Source organism: Anarrhichthys ocellatus, unplaced genomic scaffold (genome assembly GCF_004355925.1).
Source record: "Anarrhichthys ocellatus isolate YVR2014 unplaced genomic scaffold, GSC_Weel_1.0 scaffold49, whole genome shotgun sequence".
Lineage (NCBI taxonomy): Eukaryota > Metazoa > Chordata > Actinopteri > Perciformes > Anarhichadidae > Anarrhichthys > Anarrhichthys ocellatus.
In genome coordinates, this window is record NW_022280079.1 from 2,838,238 (window position 1) to 2,857,707 (window position 19,470).

At 43.3% G+C, this 19,470-nt stretch overlaps 1 protein-coding gene across 2 annotated transcripts in view; it reads left to right on the plus strand.

The window, feature by feature from the left end:
* scube1 (signal peptide, CUB domain, EGF-like 1) overlaps positions 1-19,470 on the plus strand; it is a 114,786-nt gene that overhangs the window by 68,734 nt on the left and 26,582 nt on the right. The window contains exons 7-8 of one of the 2 annotated variants that reach the window (XM_031869908.1): positions 504-593; positions 10,879-10,995. In XM_031869908.1, coding sequence (XP_031725768.1) covers positions 504-593; positions 10,879-10,995 — 207 coding nt within the window. The remainder of the gene's footprint in view (positions 1-503; positions 594-10,878; positions 10,996-19,470) is intronic. The other variant, XM_031869909.1, reaches the window with a different exon arrangement.

Below are 19,470 nucleotides of genomic sequence, written 5' to 3' on the forward strand. Positions count from 1 at the left end.
TCGTCTTCCTCCTCCATCCTAACGCAAGGGAATCATTGCTGACAAAGTGTGGCTGTTTGATATGGAAGACAGACACTCCATCGGCGAGAACAGCAACGTCAACATCAGAGTTAAAATTCCCCTTAACGTTCACCCCAACCCATTCCATCCCCCAAACCCCACACCTCTAACCATCCTTGTTTTTGTTGACTTTCTTCATATGTAAGCCCTGAACCTCCTCTCCTCCCTCCCTACCTACTTGCCTACCTACCGCTTCATTTTGTAAGCTACACACTGATCATTTTATCCATTTTGTTTTGTTCTTCTGTTTGCTCTGGGGGATTTATCATTTGTTTGGGGATTAACATGCTAACAGGGATTTTGGCGCTTCTTCATCGCTTCTTTGCTTCTTGGCTTTTTTTTTTTTTTTTTGCTCAAACACCAAGGGGGGCTGAAGGTCTGGTCATTTGGGCTTCTCATTAACCTGCTGCTCACTGTTTGTCCCCTTGTCACTTGTGTTTTAGAGAAAGATGAGGCTGCAATTGAGAGCTCTGAGTTCAATGCCACGTCAGTAGCTGATGTGGACAAGCGGGTGAAACGGCGGCTACTTATGGGTAACTCTTTTCTTCCTCTTTCTATGTGTTGCCATGGCGCTTGTGCTTGTATCCCCGACTCCACTCCTCTCCGTTCTTCCTCGTCTCTCTGTCTTTATTTTGTTAATTTTTTTTTCTTTTAAATCTTTGATGCCCACTGTGTTTCCCACAGTCAGTTTTGTTGTAACTGTATCTAAAGTGATGAAAACAGAACAAAAGAGGTCACTTTTTTCCTTTAATAAACTGGTCCTCCCTAACTCTACCTACCAAATCTCTGGATGGCTCTAGGGTTTTCTTATGACTAACATTTACACTCCCAGTTGCACCTTACTCCAAATGTTTTGTGCTCCATTCCCCTCACTTATCATTACCCATGGTGCAAGAACAGAATAACTTGCACCAAAGCAAAACCCCTGAAAGGTTGCGGCCCCAACTTGCCCCATGATTACAGAACTACACCATAAACGTTTTGCACTGCACTTGGTAGACTATTCTCAAAACCATAATACTCAAAAGGGGCAGTAAAGCGAGACCTCTCTACTTAGTGAGTCTTCTTTTTTTGTGATCAAATGTTTCTTGATTTTCAAGATAGGCATTAAAAATCAACCATAAGTTACTATGAATACACGCACACATACACATATATATATATACATACAAACATACAGTATATATACATATACATGCATACATATATATCAGTGGCGGGCCGTGCATTTTATACCTGGGCCTTCACTGCTGTCCTGCAGCTGAAATACCACCTTATAACCACATGATGGCGCCACAGCTATTATTCATTTTTAATGCTGTAACTATGTACATCTTCGTATTAAACCGTTCGGTACGAGTCGTTTGAATAATGCTAGAGCATTTAGAAAATGCAAAAGCCTAAATTCAGGTAAATATAATGTTCTCAACTGGTCTGGCCGTGGGATCCACCATCATTCCTTAATGACAACCTGCGACCCAAAGAGATTATCATAGGATTTTACTTTCACAACGTGAGCGTTGAACGTACTGCTCTGCAATGTCTTTCCTCGTCTCAGTCTCCTGTCTGATGGTGCATCTCACTCAGTCAGAATGCCCATATTTGATTGGCTGAGCTGCATCACGTGATGTGATTCACTACCCATCAGCCTCTGTTGGCTGTTAAGTTTCGTTTCACGATAGTCACGTGCTCGCCCACTGACCAATCACAGCACACTCTGCACCTCGCGGCAAAGCTACACACGGACACTGAGCGGCATGTAATGCTGACGTCATTATAGGCCGGCGCGCAGGCTCTGATAGTCAAAGAATACGCCCAACATGTCAAACTAAAGATCTGATTGTTGAACACTATGACAATCAACAATATCGTGCCCATTCACTTTAATCTGCACTGGCTGCAGGTGAGAGTGTGCAGGCCTCTGGCCTCTCTTCTTACCTAGAGACACAGAGGTGAACTCTGATTGGATAAAAGCTCTACTTAAAACAAGCTGCACTGGAAGCAGAGCAACTGAGGAAGACAGTATCTGTGCAATGAGAAAATAAGATAATGGGAAAAATAATTTTATAAATTATAATACATGTAGTGTATTTAAGAAAAATTATTAAATTATAAAATAGATATAGCTTTGTGATTCTGTTTAGGCCAGCAGAGAAGGCCTTGCAGGCCCTGACGGCCCACGACTGATATATATATACTGTATATATATATATATATATATATATATATATATATATATATATGCATATGCACACATACATATATACACATACAAATAGTAAATAAATAAATAAATAAAATAAAAAATATATGATAATAATAAAAAACTTAGTAATATACACACATACACACCCTTACTCCGTAATCCCCCCTCCCTCCCACAATTGGCGACAACAAATAATGCTTGGTGACTGGCGAGTGCCTAAAGACTCATGTGACTAGCAATTGCCTAACAATTCACATGACTAGGGAGTCTCTAACGACTCACGTGACTAGCGATTGCCTAACGATTCACCTGACTAGCGATTGCCTAAAGATTCACCTGACTAGCGATTGCCTAACGATTCACTTGACTAGCAATTGCCTAAAGATTCACTTGACTAGCGATAGCCTAAAGATTCACTTGACTAGCGATTGCCTAACGATTCACTTGACTAGCGATTGCCTAACGATTCACTTGACTAGCGATTGCCTAACGATTCACTTGACTAGCGATTGCCTAACGATTCACGTGACTAGCAATTGCCTAACGATTCATGTGACTAGCGATTGCCTAACGATTCACTTGACTAGCGATTGCCTAATGAGTCACGTGACTAGCGATTGCCTAACGATTCGCGTGACCAGCATGCCTAACGACTCAGGACACAAACGCTGGTCTCCTGACCGAAAATCCTTTGTTTGTCTGACCCATCCAACTCCCCTCCCACCCTTCCTGTGTTGACTATCTCGCTCTTTATACTACGCAGTTGCTCTGAGCGTCTAATAATGACAACAGTGGGTTTACATTCACGTCAGTTGAAGTTTGACGATTCAGTTGAGAATCGGTGTCAAATGCCGAGGGGCACCGACCAACCATCGGTATTTGACGAGTTGGGAGTGAGACCCAGTTGTGACATAATGGTGGGAAAGCTCACCAGTGACATCTGTTTGTAAAACCTTGCACTGTAGGAAAACAGCAGGTCTGAGATCAGTGTTCTTTACCGTCACGCTATCACAAGCTAACGTTACATAGTAACCTTGGCTATCTAGCGTAACTGTCAGTAACTGACACGCCCTATGGAATCAGTTTCATAGCTTTTTTAAATTCTAAGCTCAGCAATTCTGTGATCACAGAAGCTATCACGCCCTGCCTCAAAGCTGCCATTAGGCTGCCGCTGGTCTGCGCCAGGCCCCCATCAAAAGATACTTGCCATCGGGCCAAACAACTTTGCTGGAAGAAACCCTGTGGCTATGAAGGAGTTCTACTTAAAAAAGCATTGATCAGGCCATGATTGGGACTGCACCCTGCCACTTCTTGCTTTCAGATCTTCAACCCATCTTTTCATAAATTAATCAATGTTTTTCCTACGACCTGATCAATCTGACAAAGTTAAATGGGTCTTTCGATCAAAGTTGTGCTTTTTCTGAAGCCTTACTTCCTCCTCTCCTGTTTTAAATTGAACCTTTCTTTTATTTTCTGAGACAGTGGTACATTGGAAAGCCCTCCCGGTGCCCCAGTACAAAACGATGTGCTAGACTCTGTAGTCTATTAAACCATGTTCCATTCTTATGTACACATTTCACTTCAGCAGGTTCTGACCAGTGTGGAGGAAGAGTGAAGAATTTTATTCTAACAGATCTATCTGTCCGTCCTTCTCTCTCCTCCCTCTATGACCTTTTAACTGAGTATTGGATTTCTCCTAAACCCTGCTTCACCTCCTGTTGTACCAGCATGTCGCCTGTATCCTGTAGTGTTCCAGGGCTGCCCTAATGTAGGTCATGGACAACTCACTGGGATTACATTACAAAAACCTCACAACAGTGAATCAAGTTTTTAATCCATTTGGAGGTTTTGCTTTCAAATCAATCCCTCCACGACGAGATCAGCCACGGCAGCACCACTGTTTTCAGACTTCGACATGGTCGAAGATTTGAAAGGGTCTGAGGACACTATGCCATACAGATGGCCATCCTCCAAATTGCTGAATGGTTTAATGTCCAGCTGGTTACTCCCTCAGTTTACCTCAGAAAGGTGCACAGATAGAAACAATGGAAGTTTCCAACAAAATGAAAAGTCAGCCAAAACTAATTTTGTTCAGGTTGAATTTGGAATTCACGGACAAGATTAAACACTTATTAATGTCCTAGTATTTGGATACTTACCCTAACCCTAACGATGTGATGACCAGTATGGTCTGTGTTTGAATTAAACGTTTGAGTCCTGATGTGCCTCCATCATGCCGGTTTACATGAACAAACAGACACGTGTGGATGCTGAGAGTGTGGAAGGCATCTCGCTGCTGCTCCGGCACAGCCTGAACAGCAGCAGCATGTTAGATTTGACACGACCATCAGTTTGTCTGCTTCCTCTGACATGCCACGCTCCTGTCTCTGCCCCCGCTGCCATGGCATTACATGGCGCAAAAAAGTTCAGAGTGAGGCTCTGATTAAAAAGGCGCTGCTGAGCCGAGGACAGGATAGAGAAAGCGGGGGAGTGAGAATGGGGGGAAAGGGAGGGGAGAGGAAGGAGTGTGGGGAAGACTTGATGAAAAGCAATCCGGAGACATTTCATAATGTAGAATTTGAAGGAAAATCAGGAGCCAGGTGCTGGACACATGTGAGCAAAGTGTCAAAAGAGAGACTCAGTGGTGCTACAGTTTTTGTGGCCCTGGATTCCCAATATACCTCTCGACAGATGGAGCTAAGCTGAGGTGTGTGCGTGTGTGGGTGTATCCATACAGCGTGATTCCAGGCCAGAGCTATGCTGACTGACAGCTGATTTAGTTGCCCATCACGGGGCAAAAGGGGGGGATCTCGTTGAGCGCTGACAGATGATCGTGCCCCTCTCACCTTTTCCCAACACTGCAGCAGTTGCTGTTACTTGGCACAATGCTTTAGTATACACAGTGCACATCGTTTTCTCTCACACTCTCCAGCTTTAATCAATAGAACGTGTGTCCTCTCACGGAAAGAGCGGTCAGTGTTTCCAATGCAAGGAGTGTGACGGACATGTATATACTTGCTGTCTTCCCTCCCATTCCTCTGCCCCTCGCTGACACATTGTAATCCCCACAGATGGAGTCGCCGCCCTTGTTCTGTCTGCAGGAGGAGAGTTGTGTTCAGTTGCTTTCATGTTTCCAACATCCCCTAACCGGAAATGTTCCCCTTCCTTTTTTCATATTGATTTCATCTAGAGTCAAAGAACCTGATGACTGGTCTTTATCTAAGTATCCCAAATGAAATTTAGAATAAAATCATTTAAAAAAATCATGAATGTAACATGATCGGGTTCATCACCGATCAGAATTCACAAGTTAACCACAGAGTTGCCAACCCACCTGTGTGACCCTGGTGACATGATACAGAAGGGAGTATGGAAATGCCTAGTTGTTACTTCACGACCGTTTGATAGTTCATCAATTATGCTCAACACAAATTAGTGGAATTAAATGAAATTTGGGAATTGACTCAAAAGTCATGTCATGTCAATTGCACAGAATTGGGCAGTGGGCAGTTTCAGATGAATACTTGAAGTGGAGGTGAAATGCAAAATGCCCTTTTAACTGTTTTAGACATCCCAGGTCATATTACTTATCAATATATTAAAAAAAAAAAAATTAATTTCTTTGTATTATTTTATATAAAAATCCAATCATCTTTTCTTCCTGTAAAACAATATCTTGATATTATACACATGAAAAAATAATTGCTTAGGAATTTTTTTTTAAAACAAATAAATTGAGAACAGGATTAGAATTTATATCTAAAATGTATCTAAATATTGTTTATATAGCAGCAACAGTTATGTTTACGACAGCAAAGTCATTAATATCTCGCTGGAAATAAATGGAAAATGTAAATTAAATAAATAACATTTCTGGTTTGTCTCAGACGTTTACAAAAAAACAGCTTTTGGCCGATTGTTCATGCTCTGCTTGTGTAAACATAACGGTGGTAGCCGATTGAATTCGGTTCGCAGATGTATTAATACATTTTGGGCTTTTTACTCTCAAATATTTTATTGCACATACAGTAACAAGCGTAGTTGCTGTCAACTCGAATATCTTTCACTTCACCTGGTTCACTTTACCACAGCGGCCTCTCTGCCCGCGCTTTGTGTGTGTGTGTTTGTGCCTGTGTGTGTGTGTGTGTGTTTGTGTCTCTGTGTGACAGGCTCAGCCCGACAGAGAGAGCAGAGCAAATGCACGCTGCAGCGTGATAATAAATTACATCAAAACATTCAAAAGTACAAATAAAAACGACAAGGGAGCTGTGTCGAGCCTCAGTCCTCCGTAGCTCCATATTGCGCTACATTCTAAGTCTACCCACCGTTTCATTGGGGGATACTCACAGTACAGAAGATAAAGACGCTCTAACTTCCATTTCACTGCGACTTTAAAGGAATAGATTTAACATTTTAGGAAATCCACTTTGCTTTCTTGCTAAGAGTTACTGTAGACGAGAAGATCGATACCAGTCACATGTCTGTAAATATGAAGCTACATCCAGGGGGCAGTTAGCTTAGCATAAAGCATAAAGACTTTCTTGTGATCTTTCATATCATTCTGCTTGTTTTATTTGTACAAAAATCCAAACTGTAGAAATGACAAATTGTAGCTTTGCAGAAGATGTTTTGGCCATGTACAGTGACTATACAGAATGTGAAGCGAGGTGCTTAGTGCAGCAGCTCTTTGTGGGTAGAGCGGGTCCTCCTTTAAAACCTCTTGCACACGACGCCCCCGAATTTGGGGGCTCTCGGGCTCAGCACCCCTGAAAATATTGTTCGAAAAAATAGCCTTATTGTTCGTCAGTATTGTGGATTCGTACACTTGTTTTACCGATTAAACAGCAACGTGTGGGCAACACTATCATATAAGTCACTTTTTACACACTCCAAACACAACTATAGACTACTAATATAAGCATCTATAAAATGTGTCATAAAAGCATGAAATCCTGGGCATAAATCGCTGTTATGTGTATGGCAAATCAATATTTGCACCACGATGCTAGCGGCTACCAAGCATTGCAATGCATTTTTTAGCATTAGCACTCGTTGCCAAACGCATAAACACCTTTGGTTTTTCTCTCCGTGGAAGCAGTACAAAGCTGTGAGTGGACAATGGTACCATGGCACTGCCCTCTGCCGAAAAAAATCGTGGGTTTTTGGACCCGTTTTATGAAAAATTAGTAGAATAACGTCGCAGATTATCCGGTTCAAAGCTGGAATCATTGTTGCCAACTGCATCCTGTTTACTTCCGAGCTGTTTCCAGAATAAGAGCGGTCAATCCAGCATGGGCGTGCGGTCAGACTTCCGGCGAGCGGAAATTTACGCTCGGGGAGACGCGGCACTTCTTGCAACTTTACTGGCTGAAACTTCTGTCAATCAACACCAAATTCGACACACGCCTTCCTGAGACTGTGACGCGTCGAAGGCGGGCTCATTGGCTGAAATCGACCGATGATAGGCTGAGCTACAGCCCCATACACACACAGGAACTGAGAAAATCCTATAGATGACAGCCAGAAACAGGCTCTGATGATGTTAGGAATCTCAAAATGATTCCTAACAGCTGTATTTGGATGTATTGAATAATATGAGTGATAAAAAAAGTGAAATATATAGTTATATAGTATATAAAAGTACAATGTAAGAGCTGCAACAGCTGGTTCGAAAATGATGACCTTGCGTGACCTCTCTGTACTAAAGCCTCTTATTCTTCACTTTATCCCAGCCAAACGTTATTCTACGACTACTGATCATACATACATAGGTTGTGCTATGATTTGGGAGAGTTTTAGGGAGCCAGCTGCATTATTTCAAAAACATAATATCAATGAAAGTGCTTTTTCTTCAGGCGAACCTGAATATTTTCAATTTGAGCTGTGTAATGTCTTCATTTACTATATTAACCAGCAACATATACACAATATTACCCACTGAACAACCTCACAAGTGTTGTGATCTGATTATAGCATCAAAAATTATTGAAATAGACCTTGTAGTTACAGAACTGTGGTCACTTTAGTATGGGTATGTCATTTTCGAGCAGAGGCCTACAAATAGGGCCCGAGCTCAAGAGGATTTATTAATCCTGAGGTTGGTGGTTAGGTCTCAAGCGCCTCCTCTCCGCATGTCAAAGTGTCCATCAGGGAGACACTAATCTCGACAAGGTGCTCCCTGGGCAATTCACAGCAGCCCACTGCTCCTACATACTGAGGTCAAATCTCATGTATGTATGACACGATAAAATAAAGTTGAAGTTTGAAGGTTGCTAGTCAACCAACGCAGTCTAAAAAATAGTGTTAATTTGTGGACTTTTGAGATGCTGCAAAAGGTTGACCTATTCCTTTAATCTTTGCCACAACTGACTCCAGACATCATGCTGAAGCAAAAACACATTCATTTTATAATATACAATAATGCGTTTATTTTGAATAGAAAGAGAACCTTTTAACCATGACACACACTCGGTATTACTGCTTTATTACTCTGGCACATAATCAGCAGCTCATTTCTTCATAGTGTCAACAGTCTCAGTAGAAAATACGCCAACTTTTGCAAGTGTGGTGTTTGATTTGATCTTCTCCTTTAAAAAAGATAAAACGTTTCCCAAATAAACACCAAAGAATGATTAAACAATAAACTAACAGGCCAAAACAATGTGATCAGAATCCATCATTGGTGACTCCTAATGATAGAGAAGTTCACTGCAGAAGCATGTGCGGCTGCACACACACACACTCACACAAAAACCAGGCAAAGATAGAAATATGCAGGGTTAAATGGAAGGTGGAGAGGCTTGGAGAGGGGGCTGAGGGGGTTACGAGGGGCTCGTCCAGCACATCAATCAGGCCCGGCGGTGCGTCTGTGTTCCCATGCTTGTTCTGGCCCGGGGCTGGGCTGGGGCGTGGCCTGTAGGGGGGTGCTCTGAGCAGGACTGTGCTTACCCGGCCTCACCTAATGATAGGGCCAACTGTACTCAGTATAAATCACTCTGACCCATAAACACCACCTCTGCACACCTCAAGTCCATTCACATGCACTTGTAGCTTTACACACACACAAAAAGTCTTATTGACTGTATACACCTGTGGAGGCACGTAGACCTTAACCTCACGTTAACGTAACAATACGCATTCCCACACAGTTGACAAAGACCCGACCTCGAGAGTGGAAAGGGGACAGGGGTCTTCTGTCTCACTTCTGTCCTGCCTCTTTCTAAAACACTTCTCCGTTCAAGACAGAGTTTGAAATAGCCTCAGAACTTCTCCTCCAGAGAGAGAGGACTAGACATGAAAAGGATTGCAAATGTTGAACACAGAGCTTTGACGGATAAGCACAGCGAGGAACAAATGCCGTCCAGAAAGCAGAGATTAAAGTGACGAAACCGTGAGATTGATGTTGTTTGGAGCCGCGCAAAGACACACAAACATATCCACAAACACCTTCCTGTTTCTCCATAGAATGCCACCGCCATCTTGGCTCCGATGCAGTTTGTGACTGCGTTCTGAAAGGCCATTATGCTAATGCATTGACCTCTGGACGTGGATGTGTTTGCCAGCCTGAAAGGGCTTTTCCTATTTCCCTCTTCACTTCTCTTAGGCACACAATCTCCTGGCGTTTTAATTAAATGGGGAAAAACTGCCAAAAAGGAGGGGCACATCCACGATTCACTTGTTGGTGTTGTCCAGGAAAAGCCTTTGAATTCCAAATGTCAACTTTGTAGAAAACAAAGAACCTTTTTTTGATGTTATTTAAATTGAACCATTTGGGTAAAAGAAAAACATCTAGAACTTCCTCTGGAATAACTGAAGTCAGACCCACCAAAAGACAAACAGCTACCAGCTGAAACGTCCTTATTAGGTGTAGTATTATTGAATCCCTTTCAACAAACACGAGTCAACATCATATTTCAGCCTTCTCAGCACTTCTCAGACCCCATCGGGAAAGTGTGTGCTGAGCTTTGCTAAAGCAACAGCGGCTGGCCAGGTGAGCTAGAGTTAACATGAGCTGGTGTTTGTTTTGGGATCAGCTCGGGCGATATTCACAAGTCCCAGCAAACCTTTTATCTGCACCACGCACACCAACATTTTTTCTTGAGTAAAATATAAACACGGAGTTCTGCTGAGTGTCTTCTAGACTTACATCACTCTACCTTGCACTAACTTTTATTTTTCTGTCTACTTACATTAACCCTTTCTTTTTACTTGGATACAGGACCAACCTTTAAGCCAAAGACTTCTTCATCCACCTTTTTCAGCATAGTGTTTTTGTGTTCTTGTAATGACGCACAGCTGCCAATGATAAACACATCTTGATTGTGACTTTCTGTGTGTATGAACACTGTATTCGTCTCTGTATAAAAAAAATGCCTCTACTCATGACAACTGTGTTGTGATGTAATTTCGTCATCTGTGTGTTGACAAAGCTACATGAGAATACATTACATCCTACTGTTTTGCTGTTTGTGTATTTTTCAACCGCATGAAGCTTTGTCTCAACCCACATCACCCTCCCGTTTCTTTTTCATGCTGCTTCCGAAGCGGGGGTCACATGTTAACACCCCCTTCTCCTCTGTCCCTCTCTCCAACTCTGTCCTGCCATCCTCCAGAGACCTGCGCCGTGAACAACGGTGGCTGTGACAGGACGTGTAAAGACACGGCCACAGGGGTGCGCTGCAGCTGCCCCGTGGGATTCACTCTGCAGCCTGATGGCAAAACCTGCAAAGGTCAGTAGATACACGAACGTGTGGGAACATGCACGCGTGTGCAATCATGCTGTGTGGGCAAAGAGTCCCACGGCTTTACCAACACAGTCTCACGGCAGTTCGTGAAATAGTCACAAAATGCAATCTCTTTGTGTCGCTCGGCACGACTTCTTTTTCGGGACGACAAAGCTAAAAGCTACAGCAAAGCTACAGTTAGGTTTAGGTAAAAAGAAACCCAGCGTAAGGTTTTGGGAAAAATGTCTCAAACACTTTGGGGAAAAAAAAAAAACAATGCTAAATGACCTTCTATTTACATTGTTTTTGTGCTGAGCGTCAAGAAAAAAAGGCCATGACCTTTTATGGTATTGGGTCAGATTTTAGCAAGACCCGCCCTACATAGCATTCAAGCGCTAGGATTGGCCAGGCGTCCGTGCTCATATAAGGTACCAATAACCTGATTTGTTCAAGTCCTATACCCTGACAATTGAGCTATTCTGATCCAGGTCAATGTCTAACCTCAACCAACTGTCTCAACCAGCTATGCAAAGCGGGTCTTGCCAAGAAATGCAGTGGGATTCGTAGGTATGCGTCACTAAGCACTTTGTGTATGCAGAGGTAACCAGGTCCACCTGCTATGATTGGTATCTGAGTGATCCAGAGCCAAACCAGACCCCCGCCATCTGCTTCACTTCCAACCGCACAGAGCTCCGGTCGCGGTCACTGCCGCCGCTTGTTGTTGTTGACATTGCCTCCGAGCATTTTTTCCTCTTCTGCCAGCCTGCCACTGACGTCAATGACAGTGGTCCAAAGAGAAGGCTGCTGCAGTGTGTGCCTAAACATCCCTACCATCTTATTCTAGTGTTTCGTCTTTCCAAACAGCCTCGCTGAGTGAGGCTGACCTGTGGGTTCAAACAGTGGTCTTATTCTCATCAGGACTGGACACAGTTGTTCCCTGCAGACATACAAGCCAGTCTAGATTGCACAATTCTAGAACAATGTTTGCTCTTCGTGTTATCTTTCCTCCATAGCTCAGCAAGGAAACACTGTTCAGGTGTTAGAGTGGAAATTGTATACTAAAAAGACTTTAACTTTGGATGATACCCATAACTGCTAAAATCTCATATTAGCTTCATATAAACTTTTGACTGCATTTTTGCAGCAAGCTTCTCAATATCGATGATGATACTGTAGGGTTGCTGTATTGGTGCTTTCACAAAATATTTTGACAATGACATTTTTGATAACTAATCAGTAATATCAATATAATGACGTGGGTAAAGAACAGCTAGAACCAGGAAAAGACACTTTTGCTACATTACGATATCCAAGACCTAAGATGATAGCCAGTGCAGACTGAGTGTCAGGCCGTTTTGAGAATGTGACATGTAGGTGTGTGAAATCCTGGAGCCGGAGCTGTCTCAGGCCTGGCAGGCAGACGACGCGTCGGCAAACTTTGAGATGTTTGAACAGTGAGGCCCACGCTGCCCACTGTCTCACTCTCTCTCTCTCTCTCCTCCACCCATGACATACTCACACAGACAGCACCATCCAGCTGCAGTCCGGCAAATGTACTCAACTAGAGGACATGCAGGACAAACCAGTCAGTTCCTAATTTGACACACTAAACACAAGAATGCAACATGCTTATCATAACTACCCTGTTAGAAAGCAACCATTAGATGAACATATTCATGTTTGTCAGTTCATTTGGGAAACAAGAAAAATAATTTAATGATATGACAACACTTTGGTTAAGGTTTGGTGAAGTTTAGGCCCGTTAAGTTTAGGTTTAGGTCATGGTATAGGTTAGAGTAAGTTTTTAGTTAAGCTTAGAGGAGCTTTATCCTCATGGTTACAAACATAACCGATGTTAAAAGAAACCAACGTTGACTTTCAGTTGGAAACAGCATATCATCAGCGGTCTCCCGCGCTTAACGCATGTCATTTTCAGCCGCTAGAGGTCTCTCAATCAAAACAATAACAAAAGAGGGAGTTTGGTGACCTGACGAAGCAGCATTAGATCATGGGAGCTGTTGTTGTCACTGCAGTCAGCTGCTCCCCGTTAAGAATATCTCAGTTTTCATCGCTCTGGAGGTTTTTACCACAGAGGTTTCCTCTAAACCGGTAAAAACCCTGATTACAGCTGTTTGAAAAATCAGTGTTTCGTTCAAAATCAGTGTTTCTCCGACGTTGTTCGGCGGATGCAGCCGTGATAACCAACGCCGACGCTGCATAAAAAGGATATGATGGTACTGACAGGCGACCAAATGAAAAGCACCATTAGCTTGATTAAAATGTCTCTGTGTCTGTGGTAAACATTTGGGATAATGTAAGCACACAACTCAACAACATATATAGCAAAGGTCCAGTCGTATTTCGATAATATGCTTCATAAAAGTTACACATTATACCTCTAAAGTGTGATGTTTTGTTGACTCATCCATCAGACCCGATGTCACCAGACTTGAGGTCAATAGAGGGCTTTGCCACGTAAACAAATGTTGTTTTGAGCACTTTGCTGAAACAGTTGATTGTGTTTTCATGGGGCGACAGAACATATTGAGCATGAAAAGCCACATTCATGAGGCCAGCTGTTGGGCTCTAGAAGCCCCTCCAGCAGTATCGTCTGCTGACAGACATGTAACACTGCAGTTGCATGCTGGTAGAACATCCCGTCCGCCGCTCTGATGTCAAGTTCAAACCCAGCAGCTTGTGCAAACACTTCCACTCTGTCTCCCTGCTGTGATTTGTGGTCCTGACAGGACCTGGCATTTACAGTGGTGGAAAAATGAAAAGTTTCCCCTCTTGTGTTCGGCCAAGAGTTGAGTGGAGAAGATGGATAGTAGTGCAGTCCAGCTGTGCCCCGCCCACATAATTTGGTTGTTGATCAGCCCCCCGGGCTTCACAAATCCCAGAGCGGGAATCAGTGCTAAGGGGAGTTGAGAGACAGAGGAGGCGGCGCACATCGATCAGTATCTATCACCTGGGCACCGGGCATGAAGACACACACTTCTGCATACACACACATTGGGTGTGCTCGATGCTGCTGTTTGTACCTCAGCTAGACCCAGACCATGATGTGCAGGACTTATAGGATGTGGGAGAACAATATCGAGTGACATCAGATCTCTGAGGGGAAAATCAAAATCTTTTAAAATTACTATAGGGAACTAAATATTCTGGAGCTGAGGTAGAATGTACAAGAGGCAACCACATCAACTTCAAGGCTGAAAGGATTGTCAGGATGTGAACTTTTACTTTTGTTTGGTAAAATGTCTCCCATTCACTTCAATTAAAGGTTCGCCCAAATTACCAAAGATGCATATTCTGTCCTACCTTTAATGTTGAAGTTTTGGTCTTATTAGTCCAGGTTTTGAGATATCTGTCTCTGGAGATAGGGAGGTGGATGGAATGATGATTTCTGTCCTCATAACATTGAAAAATTCCTTTAAACCGCAAATTGTCTTTCCAAAACCAATGTCGCCATTGCTCAGAGTAATCAACAGACTATGAACAGTTTTTCTTGGAATCAGTTTCTACTGAACAAATAGTCCCTAAGAACAGCTTGGTCCAGACCTGGGCATTGTACGGCCCGCTGGCCATATCCCGCCCGTTGGCTGTCGCCGACCGGCCCGCGAGACGTCAATGGGAAATTAGGAATAAAACGTAAATAATTGTACATCATGCACGGAGTACAGCTGCATTGCTTTTATTTTGAAGGCGACTGCTGCTGTCTTTTATCTCAATTTACGTACGTTAGTACGTTCGTGGATGTGTGCGAGCAGCAGCGTCACTGCAATCGCGCCACAAGACCAGTTCATGGCCTCTCCGACCTCTCATACCCAGAAAGACTCGCCAGCCTCCACTTGCCAACACTAGAATTTCGATGCCAACGAGCCGACATGGTTCAAACATTTACGATATTGAAAGGAATCGACAGCGTACAGTCCGACAGACATTGTAATGTATGTGGCAACAGTATGTTCAAGAAATCCCTTAGCACCACCACGAGAGGCCACGACCTGAAACTACAGGTACAGCACCAGTCTGGTCCACGGAAACCTTTCTTTGCAAGCAGAACAACACCACTATTGAACAGCTTGAGTCAAGAAACAGTCAGCGCCTCCTCGGTTAACGCATTCAAGACCAGCCTATGGAGAGAATGGCAACATCATCAAAGCCTACATCAATACATATTCTCCTCCTAGTTCACCGTCCAGTCTCACGCATTGCGTTAATACAACAAACAAACCTTGAGACTCAACGAAATTCGGATGAGGATCAAGCCACCACCTTGGCAAAGGGTCTCAATACTCTAACGGGTACCTAATGACCTTTACTAAAGGTAATCTTACTAAAGGTAATCCCAATAATGGCAGTGTCGGCAGCCGGAATCGGGCCCGTGTTTTTTTGGCTCGATTCTGGCGTGTAATTCATCCCGAGTCTCAGCCGAGTCTGCTCGACGTGTTTCTTCCGGCATGCCGAGTTTGGGCCAGGTCATTTTGGATACCTGGGATGCAGGTTGGTGATGCAGAGTGGACACGAACATCTGAGGCTTTGCTAGCTAAGCTGCAAAAGCAACAGTTCTCTGAACTGAAAAACAGAAAATGAGGACATTGGAAAACAAACTAATTTATCAGAAACATGATCCCTGTCAGTGTTTTACTATTATATATGGATATTACAAATGTATATTTGTTTGGATCATTATCCCTGCTGCAGATGTTTTAGGTCGAGCTCATTTTAACTCTCTTGTTCAGTTTGGGTAGTTAGGAAAGGTTTGAAAAATGATATTGTGCAAAGTAACTAGTAACTAAAGCTGCCAGACAAATGGAGTGGAGTGGAAGTACAGTTGAATGAAATGGAAAATACCCAAGTAAAGTACATTGAATTTGTACAGTACTTAAGTAAATAGACTTAGTTACATTCCACCACTGATCATAATATTTACTCTTACCACTCACGGCTTATCAAAACCATACAATTTACTTTCTATAAAGAGGTGGAATAATATAGAGCAGGATCCAGTTCAGTCTATTGGTCCGGCCCTCCACAACAGTCCCTGTCTCTCATGTGGCTCCTTGGGAAAAACAATTACCCCCCCCCTGGCCTGGTCTGTAGGGTGTTCTCATACAACTAGCCTGAATTGTCAATTAAGTTTTAAAGGTTCACGCTTGTTTTTGACATATTGCAAATACGTTTCTAATCAAAGTCCGCCTATAGGTTGAGGTGGATGGTAGGGTCAAACAAACACAGGACTTTCACCCAGGAGACAGCCGTTCATGTCAAGTGTGACACCAAAAGTCACTTGTGAGTTGTTAAGAAAATTGTTGACAACCCATGCTGTGGATTATCCAGCGGGACAGGGACATAGATTCTTTTGAACTTTTATGTGTAATTTTGCAGTTCACTGTTGGAACAGAGGCAGAAATCTGAAATACTATCTCCATGGCTAGATCACTAGAGGTAAGTGAGTGTTTCTTGTAGTTTGGGCCGTCTGATCTTTTAATACAACCCAGATTTAAGGATTTATCTGATAGTCATCAGTAAAGAGGCAGACAGACGATGGTGCAAGACATGCAACAAAATCTCCCCGTTTGGACTTTAACAAGGGTTGTTGCAGTGACCTGGTCAGCTTCTTAAACCCCTTGGCCACCAGGATGCTCCCATCTATACACTTTTAAAACTGCTCCTTGCCAGGTTGGAGCCTATCCCATCATGCAATTGACAGAAGGCACGTTACCCATTCTTAAACTGTCTTTGAACCTGGAGGAAGCTGCCAATGCATTCAAACTCTTGCTTTAAGGTGACTGTGCTTTTTTATTGACGGTGCCTGAAGAGCATTTCGTAAATGCTCCTGTATGACAGGGGGCTTCCTGTAACCTTGGCAACAGCACACAGAGGTTGCAGTGGCTCTCTGAGAGTTAGTGAATCAATATCTCCTGCTGAAGCCATATGTGTGTGTGTGTATGTGTGTGTGGGCACGTCGACTCCGATAGCACATGTAATCCCAGTCGTGTTAGCAGCGTATTGTAGGACACAGTATGAAGTATAATTGCTGGCATTTAGTAGTTTACCGAACATAGTAGTTAGCGGCAAGATAAATGCCACACTGTGAGGTGGTCTCGTCTAACGTGCCACTGAATTGCTTGATAGAGACAGACAGCTCTCTCTAACTCTCTCCCTGTCTGTGTCAACCTTGCTCTAAAGCCTTAAAGGGGATGTGCCCCGTTGTGCCTGTCTATCATAATCATTTCAATATAAACTATGTAGGGCATGTTTAAAACCCACCAGTCCGATAAATGCCCTTTCATCTGCGCTGACAGACGAGCCGGTTCAGCCTCTCACGATGACAGACACGCCAACCCGAGGAGGCGGTTCATCACTGGGCTCTCGTGCCGACAAATGGGTGAGAAAGAGAGAGAGAGAGAGAGAGAGAGAGAGGAGGAATATTTTCTTTTTTTAACCCTTTCCAGATGTTTGATTAGAAGGTGCACGCTGGAGGAAGGATGAGTTACTGTTTGTGTGTGAGTCTGTTTTTGTGGGTTAAGTAACAGACATTGAGGTCGCGTGTTAGTCTGTTTTGTGCACATGCAAGCTCCTTGGAGGCTGGATGTGTGTGCTTGTGGTTGCGTGTGGATAGCGTGTGGTTGGCGCACTGTGATGTACAGCACTCAGTGTGTATTGGCACCTGAGACACGTCCCCACCGGCCTGCATTCCTCCTCCACCTGAAAAGACCTGAAAAGACCTGAAAGTGCGCACACATACACAAACACACAATCGGATCAAACTAAGACAGGGACATGATCACATCCACCTGGAAGCTAATAGCCGTTTAACAAAGGAACGTCATGACCACTTTATGCATACAAACATGCACTTTGTCACAGTTGTCAGGTTTCCATCACAATTGGTTACAAGTTGTAATCCATTTCCCATAAAACCGGCAAAATAAATATGAATTATTATTATATTATTCAGAGTTTGGTGCATTTAGATAAACAGTTGGTGGTGCTAATTTTTCAGTAGTATTAAACCAAGAGGGCACATCAATAGGATGTAGAGCTCCAATCACAACTCTTATCAGTGGAAAACAATGTAGAAAACATTATGGAAATATGACATTTGGTTGTTTATACATGAGGGACAGCGCCTGTACCATTTTTCGAAATATTAGTTGCAGTACATTACATTGGTTTTAATCATAGAGCATATGTAAGAAGTCACGTTTTAAAATTTGCTGTTTTGGATTACGGCCGTTGCCATCTCGGCTTTTTGCAACCAGTGAATGGAAGTTACTTTATTTGGACTGCTGAGGAGAGACGTAGAGACAACACATACAGCTCTGGTAATGAACTGTCAATCACAAGGTAGCCCCGCCCTAAAGCATACCCTGCTTTATGGTCTATTTGACTCTAAATGGACCATAATTTACCAAATGAACATCATGCTGTATTGAAGAAGACTTGAAACTAGAGATTGAGACCATAAACTCATGTTTACATTGTTTCCTAAGGGAATAAATCAAGTGAGAAGTAAAGTAGTTTTGCTGCTCTTACAATCCATTCTTTTGGTGTGATAATAATAAATGTGTGTTGGTACAATTTGTCTTAGAGGTATCCTGGGGGTTTCAGATCACTGGCTGTTTTATTGTTGTGTAGAGAGTTTCCCTTGGCCCACATGCACCTGCGGAGTGTTTGTTATTACACAGAATCGAGTGCTGAGGTCGTTTAATACCTGAATAAATACACGTTACCTCCCGGCCTGATGTCCGTCCTCTCCGCCGGCATGACCCTGCGAAGAAAACCAGCGCTCTCCAAGAAAACTAGATCCCCTGTACTCAGTCCGTAATTATTTGTAGAGGTTCGGGTTTCTGCAAATGTATTCCATTTAATTGCTTTTTACTGCAAATATTTGGGGAAACTATATTTGGTAAAACTCTCCACTGTGTGCAGCTCATACCCTGGAGGTATGAGTAGCACATTCCTGCAAGCAAGTCTAAGTGACAACGCAAGAGTTTTATCCCTGATCGGTTTGTCTCAGTCTTTCTCTCAGAAACAAGGTAACCAGGCAAGCCTCTTACATAACAGCCTGACCCTGGGCTTGACCTGTAGATTCAGGGGTCAGAGGTGAGGAGTTACGGTTCAGTCTCTCCACCCTCATTGGTGGTGGTCGGTTTAGGCTTCAGTGCTGATCAATCAGTTCAGCCCCTCCGGTCTTTATCAGGCAGCTGAGCCCTGCAGCAGCATCAGGGTCCCTTCTGGAGTCAGGTTTCTCATTCCAAACACTGGACTTCTCAAACCCAGCCCGAGGCTTACAGAAGAGTAGGCAGGGGGGTGGAGGACTTGTTTCCTTTGGCCCAGGTGGATATTAGAAAGCCTTCTCATTTGGCCCTTAGCCTCCTTCTCAGCCAGAGCAGTGTATGTGAAAAGTTCACATCCAAAATATATAACCTGGAAGAAAAATGAATCCCCTCAAGGTCACCGTTCAACTAC